Source organism: Scyliorhinus canicula, chromosome 6 (genome assembly GCF_902713615.1).
Source record: "Scyliorhinus canicula chromosome 6, sScyCan1.1, whole genome shotgun sequence".
NCBI lineage: Eukaryota > Metazoa > Chordata > Chondrichthyes > Carcharhiniformes > Scyliorhinidae > Scyliorhinus > Scyliorhinus canicula.
The window spans coordinates 197,009,573-197,029,903 of record NC_052151.1 but is presented as its reverse complement, the minus strand read 5'-3'; the positions used below and the strand labels follow the sequence as shown (position 1 = coordinate 197,029,903).

The window sequence follows — 20,331 nt, the reverse complement described above, 5'->3', positions numbered from 1 at the left end:
GGATGATTGGAGGGAGGCGAATGTTGTTCCTTGTTCAAGAAAGGGAATAGGGAAATCCCTGGGAATTACAGACCCATCAGTCTTACATCTGTGGTGAGCAAAATATTGGAAAGGATTCTGAGAGATAGGATTTATGATTATTTAGAAAATCATAGTTTGATTAAAGATAGTCAGCATGGCTTTGTGAGGGGCAGGTCATGCCTCACAAGCCTCATTGAGAGGATGTGACGAGACACATTGATGAAGATCGGGCAGTGGATGTGGTGTATGTGGATTTCAGTAAGGCATTTGATAAGGTTCCCCATGGTAGGCTCATTCAGAAAGTTAAGGAGGTACGGGATGCGGAGAATTTGGCTGTCTGGATACAGAATTGGCTGGCCGAAAGAAGACAGCGAGTGGTTGGAAAGTATTCCGTCTAGAGGTCGGTGGCCAGTGGATCTGTTCTGGGACCTCTGCTCTTTGTGGTTTTTATAAATGACTTGGATGAGGAAGTGGGAGGGTGGGTTAGTAAGTTTACCGATGGCACGAAGGTTGGTGGAGTTGTAGATAGTGTCGAGGGTTGTTGCAAGTTACAACAGGACATTGACAGGATGCAGAGCTGAGCAGAGAAGTGGCAGATGGAGTTCAAAATGGAGTTCAAACCTTTATAAATGTGAAGTGATTCATTTTGGAAGGTTGAATTTGAATGCTGAATACAGGGTTAAAGGCAGGATTCTTGGAAGTGTGGAGGAACAGGGGGATCTTGGAGTCCACGTATATAGATCCCTCAAAGTTGACACCCAAGATGATAGGGCTGTTAAGAAGGCGTATGGTGTGTTGGCTTTCATTAACAGGGGATTGAGTTTAAGAGCCGCGAGCTTTTGAGGCAGTTTTATAAAACCCTAGTTAGACCACACTTGGAATATAGTGTTCGGTTCTGGTCGCCTCATTATAGGAAGGATGTGGATGCTTCCGAGAGGGTACAGAGGAGATTTATCAGGATGCTGTCTGGACTGGAGGGCATACCTTATGAAGAAGGGTTGAGGGAGCTAGGGCTGGTTTAGCACACTGGGCTAAATCGCTGGATTTTAAAGCAGACCAAGGCAGGCTAGCAGCACGGTTCAATTCCCGTACCAGCCTCCCCGAACAGGCGCCGGAATGTGGTGACTAGGGGCTTTTCACAGTAACTTCATTGAAGCCTACTTGTGTCAATAAGAGATTTTCACTTTCACTTTCACTTTTCTCACTAGTGCAAAGAAGGCAGAGAGGTGACTTGATAGAGGTGTACAAGGTGATGAGAGGCATGGATAGAGTGGGTAGCCAGAGACTTTTCCCCAGGGTGGAAATGGCTGTCACGAGGGGACATAATTTTAAGGTGATTGGAGGAAGGTATAGGGGAGATGTCAGAGGTAGATTCTTTACACAGAGAGTAGTGGGTGTGTGGAATGCACTACGAGCAGAGGGGGTGGAGTCAGAGTCATTAGGGACATTTAAGCGACTCTTGGATAGGCACATGGACAGCAGTAAATTGAAGGGGTGTAGGTTAGGTAGACCTTTGACCAGGATAAATGGCCGGCACAACATCGTGGGCTGAAGGGACTGTACTGTGCTTTACTGTTCAATGTTCTATTTTCTATGTTACGTGGTTAGGGTGGAGGCATAGACTGCTCTATCCAAGGGTGTGCAAATCCCATGGGCTGAATGACCTCCTTCTGCACTCTAACTTCTATGATTCTATGATTCCCGAGGGCCATCAGCAGCAGAATTGTACTTAACCCACACCCACTACCACCTGGAAGTCAAGAACAGGAGATACCTGGGATCACCACGACCTGGAGGTTCTCCCCCCAAGTCATTCACCATCCTGCATCCTTCCAGAATGAACGTATCCTTTGACTTATAACCTGTTTACAAACATAGCCTGCTATATTGTTAAAAATAATCATTTAAAACCAGTGGAGACAACATCCACCTACCTGTGACATATGTTGCGGGCAAAATTCTCTTCTTTGTATAGGTACATCCCCTGCTACTTCCACTTCAATCACACAGTCTCCACCCTGGTTGGTGGGTGGTAGCAGATACCTGAAAGGAAAGATAGATCTTTAATAAATGTTAATAATTCTAATAACTACAGCTGCACCATCAAATGCCTTTAAGATGATTAAAAGGGTTGATGAAGTAGATAGAGACAAACTATCTGAACCTGGGAGCATAACCTCCAAATTACAGCTGTGCCACTCAAGAGGTGATGTCAGGAAGCGCTTTTTCATACAAATGGCAATGGAAATCTGGAACTCTCTCCCTAAAAAACTGCTGAGTCTTGTGGGGGTCAATTCAAAATCTCAACACTGAGTTCAGTAGATTTTTGATAGATAAGGGTGAAATCAAGGGGTGAGGGGAGTGGGGAGGGGGTAGTAGATAATTATAATCTTTATTATTGTTACAAGTAGGCTTACATTAACACTGCAATTAAGTTACTGTGAAAATCCCCTAGTTGCCACACTCCGGTGCCTGTTCAGGGACACAGACGGAGAATTCAGAATGTCCAATTAACAAGCACTTCTTTCGGGACTTGTGGGAGGAAACCGGAGCACCCGGAAGAACATAAGAAAATAAGAACTAGGAGAAGAAGTAGGCCATCTGGCCCCTCGAGCCTGCTCCGCCATTCAATGAGATCATGGCTGATCTTTCGTGGACTCAGTTCCACTTTACAGCCAGAACACCATAACCCTTAATCCCTTTATTCTTCAAATAAAACCTATCTATCTTTATCTTAAAAACCATTAATGAAGGAGCCTCAACTGCAAACACGGGGAGAATGTGCAGACTCCGCACAGACGGTGACCCAGGCTGGGAATCGAACCCGGGTCCCTGACGCTGTGAAGCAACAGTGCTAACCACTGTGCTACCTTGATGAAATTAAGATGCAGCTCAGCTATGATCTAATTGAAGGACTGAATGGCCTCCTCTTATTCACGTGAGTTCCAGGTCATTGTAACAGAACCCGAACATCTACTGACTAGAAAATCAACAGTTGGACTTGCCATTGTCCAATTTCTATTTGCTGCTAACTCATTGTGAGGTGTGAGACATTCAAAAAAGCGTGACTGACTGACACATGCACATAGCACATTTCACAGCTTTTTTCTGCATAATTGTTATGAATACAACAGGGTTGTGCAATACCTGCTGCATTATTATTAAACGAGGGATGTTTAATGCTTCGACTTGCATTCCAGTATTCGAGAGTGTGAAATATTTTCTTGCTGCGCACAGCGTGCAATATTAATTGGCACCAGCTGAGATACCATCTGTGGATATAAATCTTGATACTTAAGGCACAGAGGAGAAAGGAGTACCACATTGCCATCCTGGAAAGATAAAGGTGCTGCATCCAAAGAGGTGGGGAGGGGGGGAAGATGTCATCCGACTGGAAGTTTACATTTAAACATAATGAGTAGCAACATTCGCCCACAGATCTGATAGAAGATGATGTTATTTTTATGCCTATTCAATAAGCATGTGCAGGATGCTGAATTTCCTACCAGATCAGCAAAATGGTTCTGAGGTGGAGTGTAACATCCCTCATTTGCCAAACAGCTCTGTAGCCATCTGGGATGGCCACTTACAATATGAAACATGAACGGTCGCAAAGCATAATGGGAAAAATGGCCAATGTGAGGTTCAGGTAGGCTCAGAGCAAAGAATCCAGACAGCATCAAAACCCCCAACCGATTAGCATTTTGATGGCCCATATCCGTAAGACAAAAGACTGATACTTGAGCAACCGATACAATCCCAGACATTTCGGTGCCACTCCCTGTACTCAGGAAGCATCAACAACAGGGTCAATGGCTGGTTAGGACACGCCCAGCCATGAAGGCACCCCCCCCCCAACTGTTTATTGGCTCAAATCAAATACAGCGATCAAGAACTACCTAATTGACCCAATTACAAACCGAAGGGTTGCCCAAAAGAGCACAAAACCCCCCAAGGATAAAGAGAGAGACCGCCATGCGTTCGATCTCTCTTGGACCTGGTGCTTCGGCAACGTCTACCTCCAATTGCAGCACCACCAGAAGCAAGTTCAAGTTCAACGCCCGCTACCAGACGGATGAGCCCAGCTGAACAGCAGTTACTTCTCCAGACCCGATAGATCATAGAATTTACAGTGCAGAAGGAGGCCATTCGGCCCATCAAGTCTGCACCAGCTCCTGGAAAGAGCACCCTACCCAAGGTTAACACCGCCACCCTATTCCCATAACCCAGTAACCCCACCCAACACTAAGGGCAATTTTGGACACTAAGGGCAATTTATCATGGCCAATCCACCTAACCTGCACATCTTTGGATTGTGGGAGGAAACCGGAGCACCCGGAGGAAACCCACGCACACACGGGGAGGATGTGCAGACTCCGCACAGACAGCGACCTAAGCCGGAATCGAACCTGGGACCATTGAACTGTGAAGCGATTGTGATATCCACAATGCTACCGTGCTGCCCTCAGATCCAGATTCGAGCAAAGGCCACAGTTCCTCTGACCTAAGCCGGGTGCCTGAAGTTAAGTACAGGTTGTCAAAGTTGATAGGTGTAGTTTAACTGGTAGTGTCTATGTTGCATGATTAATTGTGTGTGTAAATAAAGTACCATTGATCTTGAATTAACTAACTGGTGTTTGGCTCTTTGATCGATATCCGGTTGAACCTTGTGGTGGTATTATTTGATACCTGGCGATTCTGAGCAATATAATATCGATATCCAAAGAAAGAAGGGCAACCTTATTAATTGCCACATTTATAGCAGGTAAAAAAAGGCAACAGTTCGGTTGCTCAAGTATCAGTCTTTTGTCTTACGGAGATGGGTAATCAAAATGCTAATCGGTTGGGGGTTTCGATGCAGTCACATATGGTGACGATTCTAAATAGGAAATTGACGTTAAGGAGAAACAGACAGACAAACGAGATATTAAACAACAAGGTAATAACAGATATTATGCTTGTACCCCCAGGAAGATATGAATATACCAGAAGACAGAGGAAGATACAGACAAGATAAAGATGGACCTGATGACCTGCATCATGATCGTCATTGGATCAATACAGTTGCGCGCGTTAGCGGACCCTACACCCCTCACCACACAGGCCCTAAACATGACCACCCAACATGACACCCCTATCCCGGACACTACACCACATATAGACACAGCCACTGATACCCCCACATGGTGTGATAATATAAGAACATAAGAACATAAGAACGAGGAGCAGGAGTAGGCCATCTGGCCCCTTGAGCCTGCTCCGCCATTCAATTAGATCATGGCTGATCTTTTGTGGACTCAGCTCCACTTTCCGGCCCGAACACCATAACGCTTAATCCCTTTATTCTTCAAAAAACTATCTATCTTTACCTTAAAAACATGTAATGAAGGAGCCTCAACTGCTTCACTGGGCAAGGAATTCCATAGATTCACAACCCTTTGGGTGAAGAAGTTCCTCCTAAACTCAGTCCTAAATCTACTTCCCCTTATTTTGAGGCTATGCCCCCTAGTTCTGCTGTCACCCGCCAGTGGAAACAACCTGCCCGCATCTATCCTATCTATTCCCTTCATAATTTTAAATGTTTCTATAAGATCCCCCCTCATCCTTCTAAATTCCAACGAGTACAGTCCCAGTCTACTCAACCTCTCCTCATAATCCAACCCCTTCAGCTCTGGGATTAACCTAGTGAATCTCCTCTGCACACCCTCCAGCGCCAGTACGTCCTTTCTCAAGTAAGGAGGCCAAAACTGAACACAATACTCCAGGTGTGGCCGCACTAACACCTTATACAATTGCAACATAACCTCCCTAGTCTTAAACTCCATCCCTCTAGCAATGAAGGACAAAATTCCATTTGCCTTCTTAATCACCTGTTGCACTTGTAAACCAACCTTCTGTGACTCATGCACTAGCACACCCAAGTCTCTCTGAACAGCGGCCTGCTTTAATATTTTATCGTTTAAATAATAATCCCGTTTGCTATTATTCTTACCAAAATGGATAACCTGACATTTGTCAACATTGTATTCCATCTGCCAGACCCGAGCCCATTCACTTAACCTATCCAAATCCCTCTGCAGACTTCCAGTATCCTCTGCACTTTTCGCTTTACCACTCATCTTAGTGTCATCTGCAAACTTGGACCATTGCCCTTGGTCCCCAACTCCAAATCATCAATGTAACTTGTGAACAATTGTGGGCCCAACACGGATCCCTGAGGGACACCACTAGCTACTGATTGCCAACCAGAGAAACACCCATTTATCCCAACTCTTTGCTTTCTATTAATTAACCAATCCTCTATCCATGCTACTACTTTACCCTTAATGCCATGCATCTTTATCTTATGCAGCAACCTTTTGTGTGGCACCTTGTCAAAGGCTTTCTGGAAATCCAGATATACCACATCCATCGGCTCCCCGTTATCTACTGCACTGGTAATGTCCTCAAAAAATTCCACTAAATTAGTTAGGCATGACCTGCCTTTTACGAACCCATGCTGCGTCTGCCCAATGGGACAATTTCTATCCAGATGCCTCGCAATTTCTTCCTTGATGATAGATTCCAGCATCTTCCCTATTACCGAAGTTAAACTCACTGGCCTATAATTTCCTGCTTTCTGCCTACCTCCTTTTTTAAACAGTGGCGTCACGTTTGCTAATTTCCAATCCACCGGGACCACCCCAGAGTCTAGTGAATTTCGGTAAATTATCACTAGTGCATCTGTAATTTCCCTAGCCATCTCTTTTAGCACTCTGGGATGCATTCCATCAGGGCCAGGAGACTTGTCTACCTTTAGCCCCATTAGCTTGCCCATCACTCCCTCCTTAGTGATAACAATCCTCTCAAGGTCCTCACCTGTCATAGCCTCATTTCTATCAGTCGCTGGCATGTTATTTGTGTCTTCCATTGTGAAGACAGACCCAAAAAACCTGTTCTGTTCCTCAGCCATTTCCTCATTTCATAAAGTTGTATTCCCTTTCGTACACAGTGGAAGACCTATTGATTATAGCTTTACTTTGCAGTGTCATCCAGACAATCAGACTTTGGAAATGGTGAAGGAGAGCCTCCCGCCCTCTAGTATAGACACTCAGAGCCCCTTTCCTCGCACTCTAGCAGACCCCACACTCTTTATGAACTTTTTCTCCCGAATAAATTCCGCGGTTTGTTTTTTTAATAAAGTTACTTTCTCTGTAAATTGACATTTGTGTTAAGTAGGAATGTGATGCTGCTATTGTTTATTGTGTACGATAATATAAGTTCTTTGGTTATTAGATAGCAGCATGAGTGTAGTTTAGTTCAGGACAGTTAGAGGTTCTCCTTTTGTGTAAATAAACTGAAATGTATGTTCGAATGTTATAGTGCCGCCTTAGAATTTTTAGAGATGTGTGTTGTATGAGCGAAAACTTAGGTGAATATTTCAACCCATAGGACAGAGTAGGATAGAACCTGTCCTTGATTGAGGGTACTCGGCATGTCAGAGAACAGGAACAGAAGATTCAGTAGTGTGATCCTTCACGCTTCGTGTTGAGGATCAAGAAGACGGACTGTAGCCATCTGGGATGGCCACTTATGATAAGAAACATGGACAGTCGCAAAGCATAATGGGAAAAATGTCCAATGTAAGGTTCAGGCAGGCTCAGAGCCCGAATGTATATTTGTGAGCGAAGAATCCAGACAGCATCGAAACCCCCAACCAATTAGCATTTTGATGACTCATCTCTGTAAGAGAAAAAACTGATACTTGAGCAACCGACATAATCCCAGACATTTTGTGGGAGCATGTTGCCTCACGGCGCCGAGGTCCCAGGTTCGATCCTGGCTCTGGGTTACTGTCCGTGTGGAGTTTGCACATTATTCCCATGTCTGCGTGAGTTTCACCCTCACAACCCAAAGATGTGCAGGGTAGGTGGATTGGCCACGTTAAATTGCCCCTTAATTGGAAAAAATGAATTGGGTAGTCTAAACTTATTTTTAAAAATAATAATCCCAGACATTTTGACATCTGGGTATATTCCCTGTACCCAGGAAGCATCAACAACAGGGCCAATGACCACTTAGGACATGCCCAGCCATCAAGGCTCTGCCCCTTTATTGGCTCAAATCAAATACAGCGATCAAGAACTACCCAATTAGTGGGGTCCAAACCGAAGGACCACCCAAAAGAGCACAAAACCCCCCCAAGGATAAAGAGAGAGACCGCCATGCGTTCGATCTCTCTTGGACCTGGTGCTCCGGCAACGTTTATCTCCAATTGCAGCACCACGATCAGAAGCAAGTCCAAGTTCAACGCCCACTGCCGGACGGATGAGCCCAGCTGAACAGCAGTTACTTCTCCAGACCCGATAGATCCAGATTCGAGCGAAGGCCACAGTTCCTCTGACCTAAGCCAGTTGCCTGAAGTTACGTACAGGTTGTCATAGTTGATAGGTGTAGTTTATGACTATGTTGCATGACTAATTGTGTGTGCAACTAACTAAGTGTTTGGCTCTTTGATCGATATCCGGTTGAACCATGTGGTGGTATCATCTGACACCTGGCGACTCTGAGCAATATAATATCGATATCCAAAGAAAGAAGTGCAACCTTATTGACTATCATATTTATAGCAGGTAAAAAAGGCAACAGCTCCAAAATAAAATTCTCAATACATAAATTTCAGGCAAGTCTCACACTAAATATATTGGCAACTCTGTCTTTACGTTCATAAATTACTCATTTACACAACTGTCACCAATAGTCTCAGTTGTTAGACGTTTAGCTGCTGTTGCATAAAGAGTCAAAAGTTCTGCTCCTTTTCACCAACACCTTTATTTCACTTTAACAGACTCTATCATCACATCACCTGACACAAAGGCCACCTGAAGCCCCTTTACATACCAGTGTCAATTACTGGATACTTAACATAAATGAGACAACTAATTGGAATGTCTCTTAACCCATTAATTAACACCAGTAGCTTCCTTAACTAGACAACAAAGCCAAAGTTATTTGCTCAAGTGATGAGTGAAGAGGTTCGCAGCCATTTTATAATTGATTGCAACTCAAGTACATGATGTGATCGTATCACCATATGAATTTTGAGCTACTCAGCCCACTCAGCCCCTCGAGATTGCCCCATCTTATGGCTGATCTGACTGGAACTTCAACCCCACATTCCTGCCTACCCTTGATAACCTTTCACCAGCTTATTAATTAAGAATCTATCCAGCACTGCTTAAACATATTCAAATGCTTCTGATTCTACTGCCTTTTGAGGAAGATAGATGCAGAGATTTAACTCTGAGAAAGCCATAGGAGGAGGGGAGTGAAGACGCTGGAGCAACAACTGCTCACGGCACCACACTGAATCTCTGAATCATGTTTACCCTTTTGGGGGGCAACCTTTCTCCCTGCCCGTCTGCCCCAAGGACCGCCCATAACCCCCGCCGACTGCCGTGGTCTCTGGCTGTGCTGCTGAAGGCTATTTCCCAAAGGAATTGGCAAACATGGTTAAGTGAGAACTTCACACATCCCAAATGGATTCTGGTGGGTAGGCGGGCCATGTAGCATGTGGGAGTCATTGCCCAGCATCCCGAGCACACCTTGATGCCTGGACACTGTGGGAGGCAACACCACACATGCAGGAGCCAACATGCGAACACAGGAAATGGGGCACAGTTCTGGGGACATGCCCACGGCTAGTGTTGCCCTGTTTACTTGCTATAAATATAGCAATCAATATGGTCGCCTTTCTTAACCCTAATTATGTGTCTACTTTCAGAGTTGCCAGGTATTTCTCGATACCGCCACAAGGTTCAACCCGAATACGGATCAAAGAGCCAATACACCAGTTAGTTAGTTCAAAGTCAATACGATTTATTTACACACAGTAAAATCTACTCATGCACAATAATACTACAAACCAAACTATCTCTATCGCTAACGCCTATACTTAACTTCGGGTGCCCACTCAGTCAGAGGAACAATGGCCGTTGTTTGGATCTGAGGCTGTTGGGTTCGAAGAGGTAACAGGAGTACAGCTAAGGTTGTCCGTCCGGTAGCGAGCGTTGACCTTGAACTTACTTGCTTCCGGTGATGCTGGTGGATGGGTCTCTCCACTTGAGAGCTGAATCCAAGAGGCTGAATATTTGTCGGGGGTTCTTTCTTATACTTGGAGGGGCTTTGCACACTTTTGGGCGGGCCTTAAACTTGGCCCCAATTAATTGGGCAGCTTCTCGATCATTGTCATCGACCTAAACCAATAAAGGGGTGGGTGCCCTGATGGCTGGGCGTGTCCGAGGTGGCCGTCGGCCTTGCTTTGTTTGTGTCTTTTGGTTAGGGTAGTGGCGGCGGTCTGTCTGGAACAGTGTCGGCTAGCCGAGTACTAGTCCTGTTTCCCGGAGATGGGCCATCAATATGTAAATCGACCCAGAGTTTCGATTCCGTCTGCTGATTACTTTCCAAATATACATTCAGACTCTGTGCCTGCTTGTTGCTTAGTATTGTCCATATTTCCCCAGAGACTCTGTGAGCGTGCATTTTGTGTACTGAAAATGGCCATCCCAGATAGTTACACCAGAGGGTGGGTGGGTGCCACGGGGATGGGGGGGATGCCTGGAAAGATGGGCCAAGGGATCGGAGGTCATCTCGTATTGTGGAAGAAAGTAAGTGACACAGGTGTCATAATAGTTGTGCACAAGGGAGTTTAATGTGTAATACAAGTCCCAACTCTCCCGATAGGGCCGCCCCCATCCCCCAATCCCCACTCCCTCGACATACCCCCTCCCCCAGTGCCCTCAACGTCCTTTGCCTTCCTAGTTCTACCGCTACATCTAGGTGTCTCCCAAGGATTCGCATCAGAGATGGAGGCAGCCAGTTGCTTACCTCGCCCCATGGCCAGCGATGCCCCTGGCAGGCATCCTCTGGGGATTCTTCCAAGTAAAGGCTGTGATAGACTTGTGTAAGGATGGCTTTTTTTATTCATGGGATGTGGGCGTTGCTGGCTGAGCCAGCATATATTGGCGAACATTGAGGCGATTAAGAGTCAACCATATTGCTGTGGATCTGGAGTCACATGTCGGTAAGGGTTACAGATTTCCTTCCCTTAAGGACATTCATGAACCAGATGTTTTTTTACGAGAATATACCGGAATATCCCTGAGGGAGTGACTGAGACACCAATCAGGATATTTTTAACTCTCAGAGAGAGAGGGACAGAGAGACACCTGTCAGTGTACAGATATCTCCCTCAGAGAGGGACAGAGAGAGACACCTGTCAGTGTACAGGGAGAGGAGGGGGGTTATAGATGCTAGTCATTCCCTGAGAAAGAGAGGGACTGAGAAACATAATTAATGTGCAGATATCTCCCTGAGTGGCTTGCTAGACCTTTTCAGATTGCTGTAGGCCTGGAGTCACATGTAGGCCAGACCAGGTAAAGATGGCGGATTTCCTTCTCCGAAGGACATTCATGAACCAGATAGTTTTTATGACAATAGACAAAGGTTTCATGGTCCGTCGGTCGTCATCATTAGACTTTTAATTCCAGATATTTTATTGAGTTTAAATTCCATCACCTGCCGTGGTGGAATTCGAACCGGGGTCCCCAGATCATTATCCTGGGTCTCTGGATTACTAATCCAGCGTCATTACCACTATGCCACCGCCTCCCCAGGATTCCTTCTGCATTGTACAGATTCTATAGACCCAGTTGTGGCTTATGGTCTGTGATAATAAAAAAGTTCCGCCAAAAGACATATTGATGGAATTTTTTTCGGTGAATATCACAGTCCCTTAACAGCTCATTTTGGGCCACACAAACGTATTCCTTCATTAGCAACAAGGAGACTCCAATGATGGTCTTTGCTTTTATCTGCGTGTTCATCTGAGATCATATACCATTAGTCAGAGAGAAATGCCATTGCTGATGTACTGTCACGTTTGCCTTTGCCTGCTAGTCATACCCAGTTGCAAATATCTCCTATTGTGCACAGATAGAACACATTCCAGTTACTGCAGCTCAAGTCTAATGACATACCAGAAATGATTCTGTGATGGGGAAGTTAGTGGAAATGGCATTAAAGGGGAAGATAGCAGGAGGAACAAATCCTGAATTAAAGCCGTATATTTCCAAGAAACCTAAGTTGTCAGTGCAAGGGGGGTTGCCTATTGCAGGGCATAAAAGTAATAATTTTTCCAAATTTGCGATAGCATATTGGAACAATTATATGAAGGACACCCAGGTATAGTTTGAATTAAGGAACTTGCACAGAGCTATGTTTGGTGGTGAGGAATTGATGCCTAAACAGAGGAAAAAGCAGGACTGCACCAGTCATATGTGCGGAACACGGATAAGGGGGAAAAGAGTGCGTGAGGGGAGTGCGAGTGAGGGGGAGGACATGTGAATGTACCTTAATCCCCGTCTCAGTTTCTCTCTCATTCTCAGCATCCCACACCAACACAGCCACATGCCCCCACTCACAGTGGGTGTGAGTTAACACGCACTATCAGTGCACCTGACACATACACACACACATACACACACTGATCTTCTCACCTGGTCATTTTTAAAAATCATTCTTTTTTTTTATATAAACTTAAAAATTAATTGCTAGATCACGGCTTTACTTTTGCTCAGCAATGGTATCTTTTCTTCATACCACAACTTTGTTTTCGAAATTCAGTTTATTGTTGATCTAAGTGTTAATCCTTCCAAAACGTGCTCATCGGCCACTTGAGTGAGAACAAAATGCAAATATAATCCGCGGTCGAGTGAAAAAGTTGGACAAGCTTGCTACATTTAAATGCATCTCAAAGCCCCTACCCGTAACTGAATTAAGCTGACATTAATAAAGACGACATACATACCTCCATTTTTAAAAATTAAATTTTGTGGAAAAATTGCCGAGCTTTGCTATTTATAAAGCAATTGAGCATAAAATGCAGTTAATATAAAAAATTCGAAATGAAACGACTATGTGCCAATATGTTAATAGAAAAGAAAGACTTGCATTTATGTAGCACCTTTTAGTATTTCAAAACCAAAATATTCAGTTAACAGAAAACACAGCAGCTTATTATTATTATTATTATTATTATTAATTCGTACACAACAAGCTGTAAAAGATTAATGACCAGATAATCGTTTTTTATATTATCATCTAACTGGGATGGCAAACAGAATCTCATCCCAAAACGCAAACTTCTCCAATGGCTTTTCACAGTAACCTCATTTGAAGCCTACTCGGGACAATAAGCGATTTTCATTTTCATTTCATGGTGCAGCCACTCCTTCTGTGTTACACAGAGGCGTGTTACTCACTAAGCTAGGGCTGACATCCGAGAAGTAAAATGATAAAAGAAGATAGCATAGCTGGTTTATAACCATCCTGTCAACTTTTTATTTAGGTTCCTGCTTTGATATGGCTCCCGGGTGCATGATTTTATTCCGTTTAGGTGTTATTACCGTGCTGTAGTTGGCAGCTGTAAGCTGGTTTCGAATTTAGATTTTATTTTAGTCGAATACGTACAACCTGCACAGCGCTAACATGGTCATGCTGCAATTTTACACTGGCAATCAAGCCAGTATGGTGTTGTTAACCTTTTAACAAACTAATCTAATATTGCATTGAGAGGTACTCACCAACCCAGTAAGAGATAATCTCCAGGAAGTCCCTCAATTACTCAGATAATTGAAGGATAACAAATTAACAATGAGTTCATTTGAAGTCAGGTTGTGTTACTTCTGTATTTTTGCATTAATATTTCTTGTGGGTGAATTAAAGTGGTATCAAGTGCCTCGATTGCCGCCATCGAGAGAAGAAGTTTAATGACGGGCGCCCGAACAAAGCAGCAGGAGTTGGAAAAATGGTTTTGCCGCTGGTATATTAATGATGGCGGGAACCCACATTCCCACCCAGCATGGGGGTCGCCACGACCGATTTGCATCCCGTTAATGAGATGGGCCTTACCGGAATACCCCTTCCCCAACCCCAACCCCCGCTCTGCCAGCGGGAAAGCACATGGCATGCACACGTGAGCATTTACCTGAGGCAGCCAGGCGATTCCAGCGACCGGACTCTGGAACACCGTGTACCACAGTGGGTGAGAGCATCTTCTAACCTCAAGAGCAATTCTTCCGTTTTCAACATTGGGAAGGTTGTTGTCCAGGTGCCTTTTAAATATGGCACCCTGGGTATGACTATGTGCAGCACGTCCTGCCACATGATACTTTGTAAAATAGCGCCAAAAAATCTGGTCTGAAAACTCGGCTGTGCATCTGGAGAGATATACAGAACTTGCCATTGTGACAAACTATGGAAAAGTCTGCCCACTGTGTGTAACAAGCATTGGGGGTAGTTGAGTGGTCTCTTGTCAGTGAGTGTTTCAAAATTTAATAAATGTAAATGTATAAGAAATAGAAAAAACATTTATAAATTTGTTTTTGTATGCTTGTACCTATTGCACAAAAACACAATGTTTCTCAGGTTCCATCAGTACATCTGGGAGGTGGAAAGGGTTCAGTGGCTGCAAACTATGGAATAAGGGAATCCAAAAGTCTTCTATAAACATCGAAATAGTAAGACGAGTACATAGAAAGGAAGAGGAACACTGATTAGATATTTTAAAAATCTTATTGTGGATGCAAATGGCATGATTGTGCTACTAAGTAAGTACTTTGCTGCAGAATATTCAATGTTGCAGTAATGGATGAGACAGAGATTCTGGAGAGGAAACATATAAAGAGGATGTGCTTAAAGGATAAACTGCCCTCCAAGAAATAAATGTGCTACGTCCAGATGAAATGCACCCCAAGTTACTAAGGGATGTACAGTTTAAAATTGAAGAAGTTCTGGCAACAATCCCTCTTCGTAAGACTGGAGGATTGAAAATGTTACGCCTTGTTCAAAAAGAAAGGGGAGAGTGTAAAACCTAGCTTTTGCTTCTTAGCAGATACCCAGGGCAGGACTCTCTCAGCAGGGGCCGTGCTGGAGAATTGCCGTGACTGGCGTGAATCGCACCACACCGCCGGGCCGAGCGGCCGTAACAAAAAACCCGAATCCCGCGAGTGCCGTTCTAATCTGCTCTTAGCCTCGTCGTGGAAGGGTCCAGGGGCGGCCTGGGGGGGAGGGGGGAAGGGGATTTCGACCCCAGGGGGGCCTCCGCTAAGGCCTGGTCCGCGATCGGGGCCCACAGATCGGCGAGCCGGCCTCTTGGGCTGGTGGCCTCCTTTCTTCCACGCCAGCCCCTTTAGCCCTACGCCATGCTTGGCCTGTGTCAGCGCGGAGGAGGGAGCAACTGCGCATGTGCACGTTGCCGCCGGTGCCACTGTGCATGTGCGGACCCCGTGACGCCCAATTGACCCTGGGATTAGCATCTGGAGGGCGTGGGTTGCTCCAGTGCCATCCTGGCCCCCTGTACAGGCCAGAATTGCTGATCCTGAGGCCATGATGACGCCATCGAGAAACGCGATGGTGTTTACGACGCCGTCAATACTTAGGCTCGGGATCAGAGAATCTACTAAATCCACCCCTTATTCCATTCTACATTTTCATAGATGGTTTTTCATTTGTTGAAAATTAAAACTTTGAAGTATAATCTTGAATGTTGTGACTGCCTAAACATTTAAAAAAAGCTTTGAGAATATCAGTCACACTTGAGGCATTACACTTTGTGTAAAACATCAACAAAATCACAACAGAATAATCTGCTAGTTCCTATTTCCTTTTCCAGAAGTTGAGATGAGCTGGCGAACTTGTTGAAATAATAAACAGGGGGTTCACTCCTGTGTTCCCTGACCTACTTTCCATGTTTTCAAATCCCTGTGACCTCAGCCCTCCCTGTGACCTCAGCCCTCCCGGGATTTTTATACTATGTGGGATGCCCTCTTTAAAGGGAACAAGCTTGTGACCTGTCCTCACGGCTACTTCTTTGGTTTGGCAAAAGTCAAGGAACGACATAAAACGAAAGTAATTTCATCGGATCCATCCATGATAACCCTAAATGTTACAAGCTACAGAACCTAACAAGTTATTAAATAAGTCCTCCATTACTATAGGGAGTAGTATATTCTCATGTGCTGACGACTCCCACTCCTGACATCCTCCTTTGGGTGACACGGTAGCACAGTGGTTACCACTGTTGCTTCACAGCTCCAGGGTCCCAGGTTCGATTCCTGGCTTGGGTCACTGTCTGGGTAGAGTCTGCATATTCTTCTCGTGGGTTTCCTCCGGGTGCTCCGGTTTCCTCCCACAGTCCAAAGATGTGCGGGTTAGGTGGATTGGCCATGCTAAATTGCCCGTAGTGTCCTAAAAAGTAAGGTTAAGGGGGGGTTGTTGGGTTACGGGTATAGGGTGGATACGTGGGTTTGAGTAGGGTGATCATGGCTCGGCACAACATCGAGGGCCGAAGGGCCTGTTCTGTGCTGTACTGTTCTATGTTCTATGGGTTTCCTCCGGGTGCTCCGGTTTCCTCCCACAGTCCAGATGTGCAGGTTAGGTGGATTGGCCATGATAAATTGCCCTTGTGTCCAAAAAGGTTAGGTGGGGTTACTGGGTTACAAGGATAGGGTGGAGGTCTGGGCTTAAGCAGGGTACACATTCCAAGGGCCAGTGCAGACTCTATGGGCCAAATGGCCTCCTTCTGCCCTGTAAATTCTATGATATGAAGAACTTCCTGATATTAGACTTAAAAAAAACTGAAACAGACTGCAGTGGTTCAGAGGGTCAGTCCACCACCACCTTCTCAAGAGCAGCCGAGGACGGGCAAAAAGCTGGCGGCCTAGCCAATGATACCCACATTAATTTTTAAAAATTATTTCATGGGACATGGATATTGTTGGCTCTGCTGTTAGGGAGGAAGTTCCAGGGTTTTGATCCTGCAACACTGAAGGAATAGAAAATCTATTTTTGCTGCAGCTGAATTGACACCAGTTACATGGCTACGAGTCAGGTCGATGGCAAAATGATTCATACTACTTCGAATGCAGCTGTCAGAAAGATGATGAGCATGTCTATCTGGCTAAGACTATTGCTTCAGGTTGGAATTAATGGGCTTCTCGTATATTTGCTTGAAGTTAGTTTTATTCTATATTTTATTCTCAGTCAGCTTTGAACCTGGCAAAATTGGTGATTTGCGACAGATCTAATTGAAATCAGGATTACTTCAAAAAACATTTTCATAGTTTAGATGCATTTATGTGGAAAGTATATCAGCGCCTGAGGGAGAAATAAATTCCACCAGCTGCAGTGGTGGGATTTAAACCCATGTCCCCAGAGCATTAGTCTGCACCTCTGGATTACTAGACCAGTGACATTGCTACTGCACCACTATCACCCCACATTGACTAGTTTACAGCATTTAAAAATATGAATTGGAATATTAAGGATGAATCCACGGGCGTGCACTTTTGTCACATCAATGGCTTATGGTGGAAGGTGGTGAGGGGGTGCTGAGGTGTCATTAGAATGATTCGGAGATGGGTTTGCTCTGATTATGCAGTTGTTTATAATCTCTTAATCTTTGCATAATTTGGCATGCCACAAATGTTTATTTTTCAGCATATAAATGGGCTCCTATCATGGAGGCTATATCGTATCGAGTCCTTTTCTTGGATTCTGATTAAATAGCATTGGATTTTTTTTCTGGGCAGATTTGACCATAAGACATAGGGAGCAGAATTAGGCCACTCGGCCCATCGAGTCCACTCTGCCATTCAATCATGGCTGATATTTTTCTCATCCCCATTCTCCTGCCATCTCCCCATAAACCCTGATCCCCTTAGTGATCAAGAACCTATCTATTTCTGTTTTAAAGACCCTCAGTGATTTGGCCTCGGCAGCCTTCTGCGGAAAAGAGTTCCACAGATTCACCACCCTCTCGCTGAAGAAATTCCTCCTTTTTCTCTGTTTTAAAGGATCGCCCCTTTAGTCTGAGATTGTGTCCTCTGCTTCTAGTCTTTCCCACAAGTGGAAACATCCTCTCCACGTCCACTCTATCCAGGCCTCGCAGTTTCAATAAGACCCCCCCCCCCCCCACCCTACTAAACTCCAACGAGTACAGACCCAGAGTCCTCAACCGTTCCTCATACGACAAGTTCTTCGTTCCAGGGATCATTCTTGTGAACCTCCTCTGGACGCTTTCCAAGGCCAGCACATCTTTCCTTAGATACAGGGCCCAAAAGTGCTCACATACTCCGAATGGGATCGGACCAGAGCCTTGTATAGCCTTAGAAGTACATCCCTGGTCTTGTATTCTAGCCCTCTTGACATGAGTGCAAACATTGCATTTGCCTTCTACTGACTGAACCTGCACGTTAACCTTAAGAGAATACTGAACAAGGACTTCCAAGTCCCTTTGTGCTTCTGATTTCTGAAGCATCTCCCCATTTAGAAAATAGTCTATGTCTCCATTTCTCCTTCCAGTGCATAATCTCACACTTTTCCACATTATACTACATTTGCCACTTCTTTGCCCACTCTCCCAGCCTGTCCAATACCTTTCGAAGCCCGCCTGCTTCCTCAATACTACCTGTCCCTCTACAGATCTTTGTATCATCTGCAAACTTAGCAACAGTGCCTTCAATTCCTTCTTCCAGATCATTAATGTATAGTGTGAAATAGTCGTGGTCCCAGCACCGACTCCTGAGGCACACCATGAGTCACCTGCTGCCATCCTGAAAAAGACCCCTTTATTCCCACTCTCTGTCTTCTGCCAGTCAGCCAATCCTCTATCCATGCCAGGATCTTACCCTTAACACCATGGGCTCTTAACGTATGTAATCTCCTATGCTGCACCTTGTCAAAGGCCTTCTGTAAATTTAAATAAATCACGTCCACCAGTTCTCCTTTGTCTAACTTCCTTGTTACTTCCTCAAAGAACTCTAACAGATTTTTCAGACATGATTCCCCCCCACCCACCCTTGACGAAGCCGTGCTGACTCAGTCTTACTTTATCATGCACTTCCAAGTATTCTGTGATCTCATCTTTAATAATGGAGTCTAAAATCTTACCAATTACCGAGGTCAGGCTAACTGGCCTATAATTTCCCGTCTTCTGCCTCCCTCCCTCCCTTCTTAAACAGCCGTGTTACATTAGCCACTTTCCAGTCCTCTGGGATCTTTCCTGCCTCCAGTGATTCCTGAAAGATCACCACCAGTGCCTCCACAATCTCCTCAGCTATCACGTTTAGTACGTTGGGGTGTAGTCCCTCCGATCCAGGTGATTTATCCACCTTCAGACCTTTCAGTTTCCCCAGAACCTTCTCCTTAGTGATGGTCACTGCACTGACCTCTGCCCCCTGGTTCTCCTGGACCTCTGGCATCCCACTGGTGTCTTCCACCGTGAAGACTGATGTAAAGTAACTATTCAGTTTCTTTGCCATTTCTTTGTTTCCTATCCAGTTAAATACATGAATATGATGGGAATAGAGGGATACGGACCCCGGAAGTGCAGAAGATTTTAGTTTAGACGGGCCGCATGGTCGGCGTAGGCCAGGAGGGCTGAAGGTCCTGTTCCAGTGCTGTACTTTTCTTTGTTCTTTGTTTGTTATCATTAGCTCTCCAGCCACATTTTCCAGTGTCCAATGTCTATTTTTGCCTCTCTCTTACCTTTCATATATTGAAAAAAACTCTTCCTATCTTCCTTTGTATATCAGCTAGCTGGCACTCCTATTTCATCTTCTCTCCCCTTATTGCTTTTTTAGTTGTCCTCTGCTCGTTTTTAAAGGCTTCCCAACCCTCTGGCTTCCCACTAATACTCGCCATTTTGTATGCTTTTTCTTTAGCTTTCATGCTGTCCTTGACTTCCCTCGTCTGCCAGGATTCTTTGTCCTCTCCTTGGCATGTTTCCTCCTCCTTGGGATGAATTTCTGTTGTGCCTTTCGAATAGCCACCCAAAACCCCTGCCATTGCTGTTCCAGTGTCTTCCCTGCTGGGCTCCTTTTCCAATCAACTCTGGCCAGCTCCTCCCTCGTGTCTTTGTAATTGTAATATCGTTACACCCGATTCCAATTTCTCGCTCTCAAACTGCAGGGTAAATTCCATCATATTGTGGTCCCTAAGGGTTCCTTCACCTTAAGTTCCCGAATCAAGTCTGCTTCATTACACATCACCAAATCCAGAATTGTCTGTTACGTAGTAGACTCTACCACAAGCTGCTCTAATACAACATCTCCTAAATATCCCACACTTGCCTTTTCTTGGGATCCACTACCAACCTGATTTTCCCAGTACACCTGCATATTGAAGTCCTCCATGATTATTGTAATATTGCCTTTTTTATGTGCCTTTTCTATCTCCTGATTTATTTTATGCCCCACATCCTGACAATTG

General features: G+C 44.8%; 1 protein-coding gene across 18 annotated transcripts in view; it reads right to left on the bottom strand.

The window, feature by feature from the left end:
- Positions 1-20,331, bottom strand: part of eys (eyes shut homolog) — a 3,376,609-nt gene that overhangs the window by 213,232 nt on the left and 3,143,046 nt on the right. For all 18 annotated transcript variants that reach the window (XM_038800705.1, XM_038800706.1, XM_038800712.1 and 15 more), the window contains one exon: positions 1,956-2,064. In XM_038800705.1, the coding sequence (XP_038656633.1) occupies positions 1,956-2,064 (109 nt within the window). The remainder of the gene's footprint in view (positions 1-1,955; positions 2,065-20,331) is intronic.